This window comes from Chiloscyllium plagiosum, unplaced genomic scaffold (genome assembly GCF_037043375.1).
Source record: "Chiloscyllium plagiosum isolate Xiang-an unplaced genomic scaffold, Cpla_swu_hap1 HiC_scaffold_4, whole genome shotgun sequence".
NCBI classification, from domain to species: Eukaryota; Metazoa; Chordata; class Chondrichthyes; order Orectolobiformes; family Hemiscylliidae; genus Chiloscyllium; species Chiloscyllium plagiosum.
Genome location: NW_028270142.1, coordinates 145873769 through 145886543, shown reverse-complemented (window position 1 = coordinate 145886543; position 12775 = coordinate 145873769). Strand labels below are relative to the sequence as shown.

Sequence of the window (12775 nt, the reverse complement as noted above, 5' to 3'; positions counted from 1 at the left end):
AACGTTAACTCTGCTTCTACCTGCACAGATGCTGTCAGACTTGCTGGGTTTCTCCAGTTTAAAAAAAAACTCCAAAGGCGAGCAAACCACATGTCAACAGCCGCGAACAATACACACAGCGATGGAGGGATAGGCCCAGCACCAACAGAGTGGCCAGGGTGGGGGGAGTAACTCTGCTGTCTGAATGCTGCCAAACGGTTCCACGTCGGAGCCGAATACTGTATTCTGGAACTGTGTCCCTTCGTCCTTATCAGAAAAGTTGAACAGTTTAGTTGTTCTGAGAGCCACCATAAAGTTGGTCCTGTTTGTACAGCTGGCTTGCTATGTGGAAGATAGGTGAACTTCGAGAGAGCTGTTTCGTGCCGAAAAGCTTGCCACCCCGTGAATGACGGCGGCTAAAAAGACCCTTTTATCAAAGGGCGTGATATAGGGGCAGCTGACAACAGTAGGCTGTCTTTATAAATCTGAAGCTGTGGGAGGTGCAGCTGTAGCACTCCCCTGTGGTAAAGTGAGATGTAAAAGTACATGAGTTTCCTTGCAGGGTAGAAAGCAGCGTTTACACACATTCGCCCTGCAATTATTGTTCACTACAGGAGACCATTCGGCCCATCGCGCTTGTGTAGGCTTTTTAAAAGGTTAATCCCTGTATTAGAGCCCTTTCAAGAATGCACACACAGCTTCAGAGATCTACGTTCAAGACATAAAATGTGCAGTATTCCAGAAGTTAAAATAAAAAGACTTCAGCCTAAGTGGAAACAGCGCTGGTGCAGAATCCCTTACGGCTCACGACGCCATTCGGCCTATCGAGTTCGTACTGGCTGCCCACTGAACAATCCATCTAGTCTCACTCATTGTCGCCCCATTAGGCTTCCTCCGTAGTGGGGAGAAAGTTCCCAATCATTACCTGTGGGACGGTTTTGAAATTTCTCCTCACATTCCCCCGCGTCTCTTGCTCAAAATGTTAAATCCGTGCCCATTGCATTCCCAGTACAACAGCTAAAGGGAGCAGCTCCTTTCCTAACCCACCGAACCCTCTCACAATGCTGTACACCCCAATCGCTTCACTCCTCAAAGGAGAGCAGTCCAGCTCCTCCAATCTAACCTTGCAGCCCCACCGCCATCTCGCCGCTCCCTGGTAAATCTCTTCGGCAGCCCCTCAATGACCCTCGCGTCTTTCCCAAATTTAAAAATGCCTGATCATTCGAATTTAGATAATCCAGGATGATGTGTGAATGGATCCGAGAAATAGCGAGGTGATGAAGAAAGAATGTCAAGCACTTGACTGAAAGGAAGGGTATGTTCAGGCTTGCAGGTATTCCTTGATTTCATTCTCTGGCTGTTTGCCAACAAACAAATTGTGCTCCACTCTATTTTCATCACATTTTTATTTGTAATTTTCTGTTCAAAACGGTTACCATGAGAAAACCATCAGACGGCATGGAATTTACACAAATAAACTTCACAGGAAGAGTTTAATATCTTTTATGAATTATTACTGTTATTGCTAATGTCATATTGTCACATTTATCATACAACATTGCAAAAGCAGGTTTATTTATTCATCAGGGAAAAAACGCGCTTACATGTAATAATCTCATTACATCCAATTATCATACATTTCTTTTCTAGGACAATCCGTGAGAATGTTGAATGTGTATTCATTTTAAGATGTAAAAACTGGCCAATTAGTTCTTTTTTTTTAAAAAAAATCTAAATATAGAAATTGGAACAATGATTATTCGTAATTTGTGTAGTCAGGATTTCCTTAGTCCCAGTTCCTGGGTAGATACGGGGTGTGTGTCATTGGGTTGTAGACAAGGAGCAGAGCTCCAGTGTTAAGAGAGAGAGTGAGAGAGAGCTCTGTGACTGTGAAACATGGCGAGGGGGCCGAGGGGAAGGTTGCTGCTCGGTGCTGTCCTGCTACACTTTGGACAGCTCGTCCTCAGCCGAGAGGCACCAGACAAACTCAACGGCTTCAGCCTGCACCCGCCCTACTTGAACATCGCGCAAGGGTCTAAGATTGCGGCTACGGCCACTTGCGGAGAGGACGGATCGGGCAGGCCGAGACTGGACCTCTACTGTAAACTAGTGGGAGGACCAGCTGCCGGAGTCTCCAGTCAGACGATTCAGGTACAGAGCACGCTGCTAACTGAGAATTGGAGTGCGGGGAAGCATTCCGCTTTCCAAACCATCAGAAGACTGAGAATCTGGACAGATTCCACCAAATAATCAGGGGATACTTCTGCACTATGTGTTAATTGGACAGCTTTCAGCGCGATGGGCAGAATAGTGTCTGCGCTCAACGATTCAACCATTAAGTTTGCGAGCATTAAAAAAACTTAGAAAAGTGTATTACATTTGGAGATATTTCATGGTTTGGTAAATTAAAACCGTAAAGTAAAAGGGCCAACTCGGGTTAAACCAAGAGTCCAGGATCTAGCTGTTGCTGTGAATGGAGCACAGGAAAATGTACAGGGTTACACTTCGTTTCAAACCTAGGTGATCACGACAACTCAATCCTAACAGCCGTACCCAGTTACACGCAGAAACCGGTCACATTCCCCATTGTAGCCACAGAGAACGGGTTAACTGGACCGAATATCAGCCTGGCTGAAGTAACATTTCAAATGAAAACAACCATAATCTGTCTGAAAGTGGAAAATAAAAACTGAACTCTAATTGTTTTATGAATTCATGGAAATGAGGGCATGGCTGGCTGGGCCAGCAATTATTGCCCAGAGGGCAGTTAAGAACCAACCGCATTGCTGTGGGTTTGGAGTCACATGCTAGCAAGACCGGGTAAGGGTGACAGCTTCATTCTCTGAAGGACATTAGCGAATCAGATGGGTTTTTCATTACAATTGGCTTAGATTCAGGATCATCGTTAGACTCTCAAATGCAGATTTTTATTGAATTCAGATTCCATCATCTGCCATGATGGGATTTGCACCCAGGTCCCCAGGACATTACCTTTGTCTCTGGATTAAGAGTCCCACGAGTATACTACTAGGGCACTGCCTCCCAAATCAGAAATGCCTCCCAAACAAAAAAGGCTATCAGCAGAAAGAAAACCAGGTTATTTGGAAGAAAAACAAAGTGCTGGAGAAACTCAGTAGGTTTGGTAGTTTCTTTGGAGAGAGAAATAGAATTAACATTCTGAATCTGGTATGACTTCTTCAGAATTGAAGAACTTCTTCAGAGTAATACTCTGTTCTCCAGAAGAGTCATACCGAAAGACTCAAAATGTTAATTCTGTTTCTCTCTCCACAGATGCTGCCAGACCTGCTGAGTTTCTCCAGCACTTTGTTGCAGATTTTCAGCATTGGCTTGACATAGTTTTATTATTATGTTTGGGTTGGTGTAGTTCATCATACTTCCCTGATCTTCATGCCCTAAAATGTTAACCTGTTGACTGGCTTGAAATGCAGTTCCAGCATTTTCTATTTAACCTACCTTTTCGTAACTAAGTTTTCAACTAAATTTAAGACAGACAGCTCCTTTTCCCATTGATACAAGTGTACTTTAAAACATGAAGCTTCTCTCCATGCTTCTTGCTGGCATGCATTGCTTTCATCTATGAAACAAAGTGAGAGACCATGTTAGAATTTCAGTTATCTAGCATTTCTTCATGTGTGTCATGTTGCCCCCAAACCAACTGTTTCTTGGCCTTGGAGTGTTGGAACATTTGGGACCATTGGTCTTAGAATATATCAAACAATGGGAATAGGCATCACTCGCATGATTGATTACATAATTGGTTTGAATCTTCAAGAGTTTAACAAGAAGAGATCAGGTAGTTGAAGATAAACTATTTCTACTGGGTTAGAATTCTAGAACTTGGAGGCATAGTCTAAAAACAGAGCCAGACCATTCAGAGAAATATTGGGAAATACATCTACACACAAAAGCTGGCAGATGTTTGAAACTCTCTTCCACCAACATCGGTTGATGCTAAATAAAAAATGAAATAATTGCAGATGCTGTAAATCAGAAACAAAACAGTAATTGCTGGAAAAGCTCAGCATCTGTGGAGAGAAATCATAGTTTAAGTTTCAGGTCATGTTCTGATGATGGGTCACATGACCCAAAACATTAACTCTGATTTCTCTCTACAGATACTGTTAGACCTGTTGAGATTTTCCAGCAATTTCTGTTTTTTTTGTTTCAGTTGATGTTAAATCATTTGTTAATTTTAAATCTGAGATAGATAACTTTTTGTTAATTGATAATAGGAACGGATATGGACCAAAGGCGTCCCATGTGGAGTTAGGCCTTAGGTCAGCCATGATTTCATTGAAAGGCGGGACAGGCATGAGGGACTAAATAGCCTATAAAGACAGAGGAATAAAGAAAAATGTTCAGTTTTACACTCCTTGTTAAGTCCTCTGCCAAGGGCCTAGTGGCCAGGCACAAGTCTATAAGATCATAAGCCGCAATGGGGCCGCTGGAATGAAAGTCACCAGTCTTTGGTGCCATCTCTACGCCACCAACACCCTCACCACTATGGACCTCACTAATGCAGACCCCACTGATGCCATCAGGTACTGCACCGGCCCAAACTCTGCCTCCAACATGAGGCCGCTATGGATACACTTCGCTAATGCATTTGCTGCTGATATCGCAGAGTCTTGTGCTGGGCCCAGCATGTGCTAATATCATGAAAGACAAATAAAGAGCACTTAGAGAACTTGCATAGTCCTTAGATGTTTCTCCCAGGTAGATGTTTCTCCATCCTGGCACCTTTGCATCAACTCTTAAAACAAGAGTCAGCCATGGAAATAATTGAATAGCCAAGCTATAGATTTCAGGGAAGTGAAGAAATAGCTATCATAGGTGGCTCAGGTTGAGGTGGTCCATGTCGTGGCAGCAGTTGGGATAGAATCCCCCTGATCCTCACCTTCCACCCCACCAACCTCTGGATACAATGCATCATCCTCCGCCATTACCGCCACCTACGAACAGACCCACCATCAGGAATATATTTCCCACACCACTGTTATTTGCATTCTGCAGAGACCATTCCCTCTGCGACTCCCTTGTTAGGTTCACACCCCCCACCAACCCACCCTCCACTGCCAGAAACTTCCCTTACCACTTCCCTTACCTACACCCACACCACACCCTTCACCTCTGTCCAAGGCCCCAAAGGATCCTTCCACATCCAACAGAGATTTACTTGTACTTCCACACATGTCATCTACTATATCAGTTGTTCTCGATGTGATCGCCTCCACACTGGGGAGACTGAACACTAATTTGTGGAACATTTCAAAGAACATCACTGGGACACGCGCACGAAACAACCCCACTGCCCCGTGGCTGAACACTTTAACTCCCCCTCCCACTTCGCCAAGGACATGCAAGCCCTTGGCCTCCTCCATCACCAAACCCTAACCACCTGATGCCTGGAAGAAGAACACCTCATCTTCTCCCTTCAGACCCTCCAACCACACACGGTCAATGTGGATTTCACCAGTTTCCTCATTTACCCTCCCCCCACCATATCCCAAATCCAACCCTTTAACTCGGCACCACCCTCTTGAACTGTCCTACCTGTCAATTTCCCTTCCCACCTATCTGCACCACCCTCCTTTCCGACTTATCATCTTCACCCCCACCTTTATCCATCTATTGCATTTCCAGCTACCTTCCCCCCAGCCCCAACCCCCTCCTATTTATCTCTCAGCTCCATTGGGCCACTCTCCTCAATCCTGATGAAGAGCTTATGCTCAAAACGTCAATTCTCCTGCACCTCGGTTGCTGCCTGACCGGCTGTGCTTTTCCAGCACCACACCCTTCACCCCCAGCTTTCTGCAGCCATCACCCATGCCCTGGCATCCTCATGCTGCAGCCTCAACAGTAGTTACCGTTAGTCGTGGCACTGCCAAACGGCTGCTCCTTGGGTGTGGTTTCCCAATGTCAGTAGTATTCTTTTTATTGGCTAAAGTGCCCTGTTCCTGCCCTGCCACCCATCACTGAGAGGGTGTCTCTGGCTTTCAGCCACTGAGACTTGATTTATGGTGGGAAGAATTCTGCCTATTGTATCTCAATTGCTTGAGTGCAGATGCATCCCTGGGAAATTACTGTACAATTAAGTTGTCAGTATATTAATAGTCAAAAACAAACAGATTAAAATATAACCAATAACTTCAATTGTTTTCAGTAGCTGCCTTTTCAGAAGCATTTACCTTCATGGTGTCACTTCAAAATAATCCATTAGCTTTATTTTAGGAAACTCTGCAGATATGTTAACATGCTGAAGGAATGTTCTTTTCCTGTGTTCAATGTTGTTAAGGTGAACAATTGTGAACCTGAATCTTCAGATATAAAATATTGTTTTTTATTTTGCATAATCTGAGCATTTGCTTTCACATGTGCACACTGTGACATCTAACGGATATTGTCAACATTGTCACCCTTCGCTGGGGAAATGCACCGGAAATCACACCTCACTATTCACAGAGTTATCACATCAGTTAAAGAATTTTTTAAGAGTACAGAACTCCACAGTTTAGCTGTCTTTCAGACCAATGTTGATAGAAAAGGTTTCTGACCCTGACAAGAATGGCTACATATGCCAAATAAATAGATTCTCACTGCAGGCAAGCAGTTTTTAACCAGCCAAAATTCTAATCCACTTACGGAAGACCCCACAAACATACATACAGATCTACACAAAAAAAATGAGAGAAATGTGTGAATGGAGAGTGGGAAGGGCAGTTCAAAGATCCCTGTCCACAATATTTGCTAAGATGATCCTTTTGCATTCAGAATGTTGCTTCTTGATCTGCCTTTTCCAGATACTTTCATGTTTGCAGGAAATACAGGATAACTTGTTCACATTTAGAGAAGTCACCGACTTATTACTTAAAAGTGACAACTTGCAGCAACTGATATGGGGAAATAAACTGGCATGAGAGGCTTTTTAATTGCAGAGAGAGTCTGTTAGCTCAGTTCGCTGAATAGTTGGTTTACTTTAGGATACCCAGCCTAATTAGCCTCTCCCTATAACTCAAACTCTCCAGTCCCGGTAACATCCTTGTAAATCTTTTCTGCACCTTCTCAAGTTTCACAACATCCTTCCTATAGAGGGGCAACCAGAATTGTATGCAGTATTCTAATTATGGCCTCATCAATGTCCTGTACAGCTACAACATGACGTCCCAACTCCTATACTGAAGTTCCGAGGAAGGGTCACTCGACCCAAAACGTTAACTCTGATTTTTCTCCACAGATGCTGCCAGATCTGCTGAGCTTTTCCAGCAGTTTTAATAGTCTGATCAGAGAAGTTAAAAATGACACAATGTCACATTATAGTCCACCAGGTTTATTTGAAAGTACAAGCTTTTGGAGCACTGCACCTTTGTCAGGTAGCTAGTGGGGCAGGATCATAGGACACAGTATTTATAAGTAAAAGATCAAAGTGTCATACAACTAACGCCATGTATTCCACAAACCTAGATTGCTGTTGTCTTTAATCACTTAGAATGGGGATGCAGGTTTCGATTGATTAATATGTAAATCGCAGAATTTCTTTCAAGTCACAGTCCCAAGATAACTTAAGTATATAAAAAAAGGTGACATGTTTGCCCAGACAATGCATTAAAGGTGTGATATTAGGGTCGGTCTGTCTGTATCCCAACCTGGAGTCAGACTGGGTTTCTTTTCAAAGTTGTAATTTATAAAATGTTACATTGACTGACTGCCTACAGATTGTGTGCTGTTTGAACAAAATAGCAAACTACCCAGCCTTCAGGACAACATCAACCGCAACACCACACTATCCTGCACCGGCAACCTCTGCAAGACGTGTCAGTGTCATCATGGATACTACCGTTACACATGGGGTACCACCCACCACGTGCATGGCAGGTATGCTCGTGACATGGTCAATGTTATTGATCTCATATGCTGCAGACAAGGCTGCATGGTATATTGGCGAAATCATGTAGACGCTATGACAATGGATGAATGGACACTGTGCAACAATCGCCAGACAGGGATGTCCCCTCCCAGTGGGGGAACACTTCAGGGGTTAGGGTTGTTTGGCCTCGGATCTTCGGGTGAATGTCCTTCAATGTGGACTTTGGGTTGTACAACAATGCAGAATCGCTGAGCAAAGGCTGATAGCCAAGTTCAGTACCCATGAGGATGGCCTCAATCAGGATCTTGGGTTCATGTCTCACTACAGGTGGCTCCAATGCATCTCCATTCTAAGTAATTAAAGACTGAACAGCCATTTAGATTTTTCTAATACATCACATTAGTTATATGACACTTTGATCATTTATTTATAAATTCTGTGTCTTATGTATCCTGCCCCATTAGCTATCTGTCGAAGGAACAATGCTCCAAAACCTTGTACTTTCAAATAAAACTGTTGGACTGCAACCTAGTATCATGTCGTTCAACACCAGCACCTCCACATCATGACTGAGCAATGAAGGCAAACCTGTATCAAAAATTTTCTTCACAATCCTATAAGGAAACTTACAATTATTCATCTTGGCAGGAAGAGTGATGAAGGACAATATAAAGTAAATGGCGCTCTTCACAAAATGGTGTAGGAGCAGAGGGACCTTTAGGTTATTCAAGGTTGTAGTGCAGATTAACAACACACTTAATAAAGCGTACAGCATCCTTGGCTTGATAAATAGAGGATCAGAGTGCAACAGTAAAGAAATTATGACAAACTTTTACAAAACAATGATTTGGCCTCAACTGAATATTATGGGTAAAATTTTATGATCCTTCACTGCTTGGTTGCAGGTGAAGTGTCTGTAAAATCCCCTAATGCTTTTTCACTCAACTGTTTACGTTTTTATATGGGAGAGGAGAGGCCTAGGGCAGCTTTCTGCCTAACCGAATTGAGGTTCTTGCGATCAATCATTATATGGTCAACCACTTCACACCTGGCATGAATTTTAAGGCTGTTGGTGACTTTTTAGAATGGTGAGCTGTCTAATAGGTCAATCATCCTACTCAGACCTCAGGCAGAAAATGGAGCTCACTTTCTTTAAGTGTCCACCTTCCAACTTCGATCATATTGGTCTCCCCAACTTTAGGTGCTCTCTTCCTCCCTGACCTTTACCTCTCTATCAAGGCACCTAACCTCTTTTCTGCCAAACTCAACCCACATGCTTCTCTGGACCTCATCTCTCTCCTCCACAGTACCATGATCCCAGACTCTCAGATTTGGAATCTGGGGACTTGTTGCACTCTCAGACTTGGCCAAAGCTACTGCTGTTACAGCCAGAACAGTATACCTACTGTATGTCAGCCTCTCAGATTAACCAGCAACTCTCAGGCAGGATTAGAAATGCCATTTTGTATAATTATCACTCCTCATCATGTTAAATAGCTGGAATGGTTCCAGGGATGAGAAAGTTTAGTCATGTGCACAGGTTGAAGAAGTTGGATCTAGTCTCCTTGGAGGGGTAAAGGAGAAGCCTTTCTTTGCGGAAAGATTGAGAACCACATGAAATCAATTTAAATTAATCAGCTAAATGAGCAATGTCAATATGAGGAAGTTGTTTTTACAAATTGAGTGGTTAGGATCTGAAATGCACTGCCTAAGGCTGTGGTGAGGCAAGGTGTATCCTGACTTTCAAAAGAGACTTGGATGATTATCTGAAGAGGAAGCATTTGTTAGGGCTATGGGAAAGTGTGGGTTTAGGTAAGTGCCCTTGCAGAATGCTCTCACAGGCATGACATGCTGAATGGCTCCTTCCAAATATGGCAACAAGCAATCGAAATTCATGTCAATAAAGTTCAGGAAAAAATGAGGAAATCTCACAAGGAAGAAGGTAATGAGGTAAAATATATACCTCTTGTGTCACTGTTCATTATCTTTAAATATAATACTTAAAACAATATTTGAATTTGATGATGCTGATTAAAGCTACAAAGGTTTTTCAGATTTCATTCAAGATCTTAATTTTAACTTTTTTTTTAATCCTTCATTTCTTTTCTTTAGGGGCAATTCTGTGATCACTGTCTATCTGATGATGCATACAAAGCTCATGCAATCACCAATGCCATCGATGGTACTGAGCGCTGGTGGCAAAGTCCGCCCCTTTCACGTGGACTGCACTACAACCAAGTCAATGTCACTCTGGATTTCGGTCAGGTTGGTCAATGATTTCTGGAGATGTCTATTCAATTTGCTTGATGCATCTGTTACTGCAAAGCCGACATTTTTGAGTATGATTATATCTGGGTATAAGTCTTTTGGAAGTTTGCCAAGGCCTGGAGGGCATGCACATGAATGGTGCTAGGGATGTGGAGTTTTGTTACATGGAGTAACTTCGAGAACTAGATTTTTCACATAATATAGAAGTTTAAAGGCGGACTTAGTTGAGGTATTCAAGATAGAAGAGCTCTTTATTGAGTAAATAAAGAGAAGTTGTTTCCAGTGATAGGATGGTTGTAATGAGATGACACAGATTTAAAACGATTGACAAATAAGTTGTTATGATTTGGTATGAAAGGGTAGTAGAACTAGATTCAGTTGTAACTTTAAAAGGGAATTAGAACTAATTTTTAGCTCATTCATAGGATATGAGCATCACTTACCAGGCCAGCATATATTGCCCAACCCTAATTTCCTAGAAGGCAGTTAAGAGTGAACAGCACTATTGTTGGTCTGAAGTCAAGGGAACAAGGCCCATAGGAAAGAGTAGGGAGGAGTAGACTAATTGGATAAATCTATCAAAGAGTTGGCACAGGCTTGATGGGCCAACTGGCTGCCTCCTGTGCTGTAAGATTCTGCAACAACAATGATTTGCTGAACTGGCAATTGTTTTTTCAACCCATTCACATGTTACTCATTAAAACCTAAAAGTCTTCTCTGCTGATCCACTACTATTTTAAAAGAAAACGTTTGGATTGAATTGATTTATTCAACAATGTTCCAGCAAGTGAGAAAATAACATTGCAAGGATTGGTCAACAATATTGGTTGGCAGGGGGAGGGGTGTGGGGGGTGCGGAGTGGGGAACTGTAAAAATTCTTCCACTGGTTTTCCAGCCACATTACTGCTCACCTCCAACCTGCGGGCAAAACGTATGGGGTGGGGCTTGCATGGATAAAAAACTTATCAGACTAAATGCAGCAACACTTAACACACTGAAGTGCAACCTGCGACTCACACGAATGGCAGCGGTGGGATTCCGAAACTTCAATTTTCCTGCTCCTTAGATGCTGCCTGACCTGCTGTGCTTTTCTAGCACCACTCTAATCTAGACTCTGGTTTCCAGCATTGGCAGTCCTCACTTTTGCCTAAAAAACTTACCAGACCAACCCTCAACAGACACTGAAAAAGCTGTCTTAGTAGGAGGATTAAATTACAACATCAGGACACGGACAAGAAAGATTTCTCAGCAGCATTAGAAACAACACTGAGAGACAACAAACTCACAGAAGAAACCCAGCAAACCATCAGACAGACAGTCATATCAACATTAAGCAGGAAAAAGGAAGGAAACACACTCAATTCACAATAAAGGAAAGCACGAGAAAACTAAAAAAAAGATAAAAACATTGTTATCCTACCTGCAGAAAAAGGACACTTGACAGTCATTTTAAATCAAAGAGACTACATTGAGAAAGTGAACACATTGCTTGCAGATGCCAACACTTACCAGCAAGTGGCAATAGACCCGACCCCACAACGAGAGAACCGAATCACGGCCCTACTCAAAAAACTTCAGAAATCTGGAGAAATAAATAAGACCAACGTTCCAAAGATGATACCAGACAGATCCAACACACCACACTTCTACGGATTACCCAAAATTCACAAACCAGGAGTCCCCCCCTCAGACCTATAGTCTCACTACCTGGAACACCAACTGACAGAATGGCCAAGGAGCTACACCAAAGACAAAAATACTTAGGAGAAGACTCACGTAACTCCATCCACTCCACCCAAGAATTCCTGAAGACCGTCAAAGATACCAAGATAGAAGAGGATGAAATAATGGCCTCCGTTGATGTAACATCCCTGTTCACATCAATCAACATCAACCTGGCCAAGGAAACACTGACTACACTATTGGAAGAACCAAAGACACATACATCAAACATCACCAACTTCATCAGCAAGGACGATGTCGTCAAGCTAGTGGACCTATGCCTGACCACCCATTTCACCTTCAACAACAAAACCCACAGACAAACCAATGGAACACCCGTGGGATCTCTGATATTAGGGTTCTTAGCAGAGGCAGTAATGCAGAGACTTGAACAAACAGCTCTGTCAACCATCCAACCCAAACTTTGGGTCTGCTACGTGGATGACACCTTTGACATCACTAAGTGAAACAAATTAGAAGAAACATTCAAGACCATCAATAATACCCTTACTGGCATAAAATTCACTAAAGAGGAAGAAAACAACAACAAACTGCCATTCCTCGATGTCGCAGTAGAGCGAACAGCCAATGGGGAACTTCAAACCAGCATCTACAGGAAAACAACACATACAGACCAAATATTCAACTACAGAAGCAATCGTCCCAACATCCACAAATGAAGCTGCATTAGAACATTTTTCCAATGAGCCACCACACACTGCAGCACAGAGGAGTTACGCAGAACAGAGGAAAATCACCTATACAGTGTATTCAAAAAGAACATAGTCCGCAGATTTCTCAGCAACGAACCCAAACAAACCGACAAAACAAATCCAGAAACCTTAGCCATTCTCCCCTACATCAAAGACATCTTGGAAATGACTGCCAGACTACTCAGACTCCTTGGCATCATGGTAGCCT

General features: G+C 42.8%; 1 protein-coding gene across 2 annotated transcripts in view; it reads left to right on the top strand.

Annotated features, from left to right (window-relative positions):
• The first annotated feature begins 1847 nt into the window (after positions 1-1847).
• lama3 (laminin, alpha 3) overlaps positions 1848-12775 on the top strand; it is a 376808-nt gene continuing 365880 nt past the window's right edge. For both annotated transcript variants that reach the window (XM_043687604.2, XM_087986754.1), the window contains exons 1-2: positions 1848-2130; positions 9977-10129. In XM_043687604.2, coding sequence (XP_043543539.2) covers positions 1876-2130; positions 9977-10129 — 408 coding nt within the window. In that variant the 5' untranslated portion in view covers positions 1848-1875. The remainder of the gene's footprint in view (positions 2131-9976; positions 10130-12775) is intronic.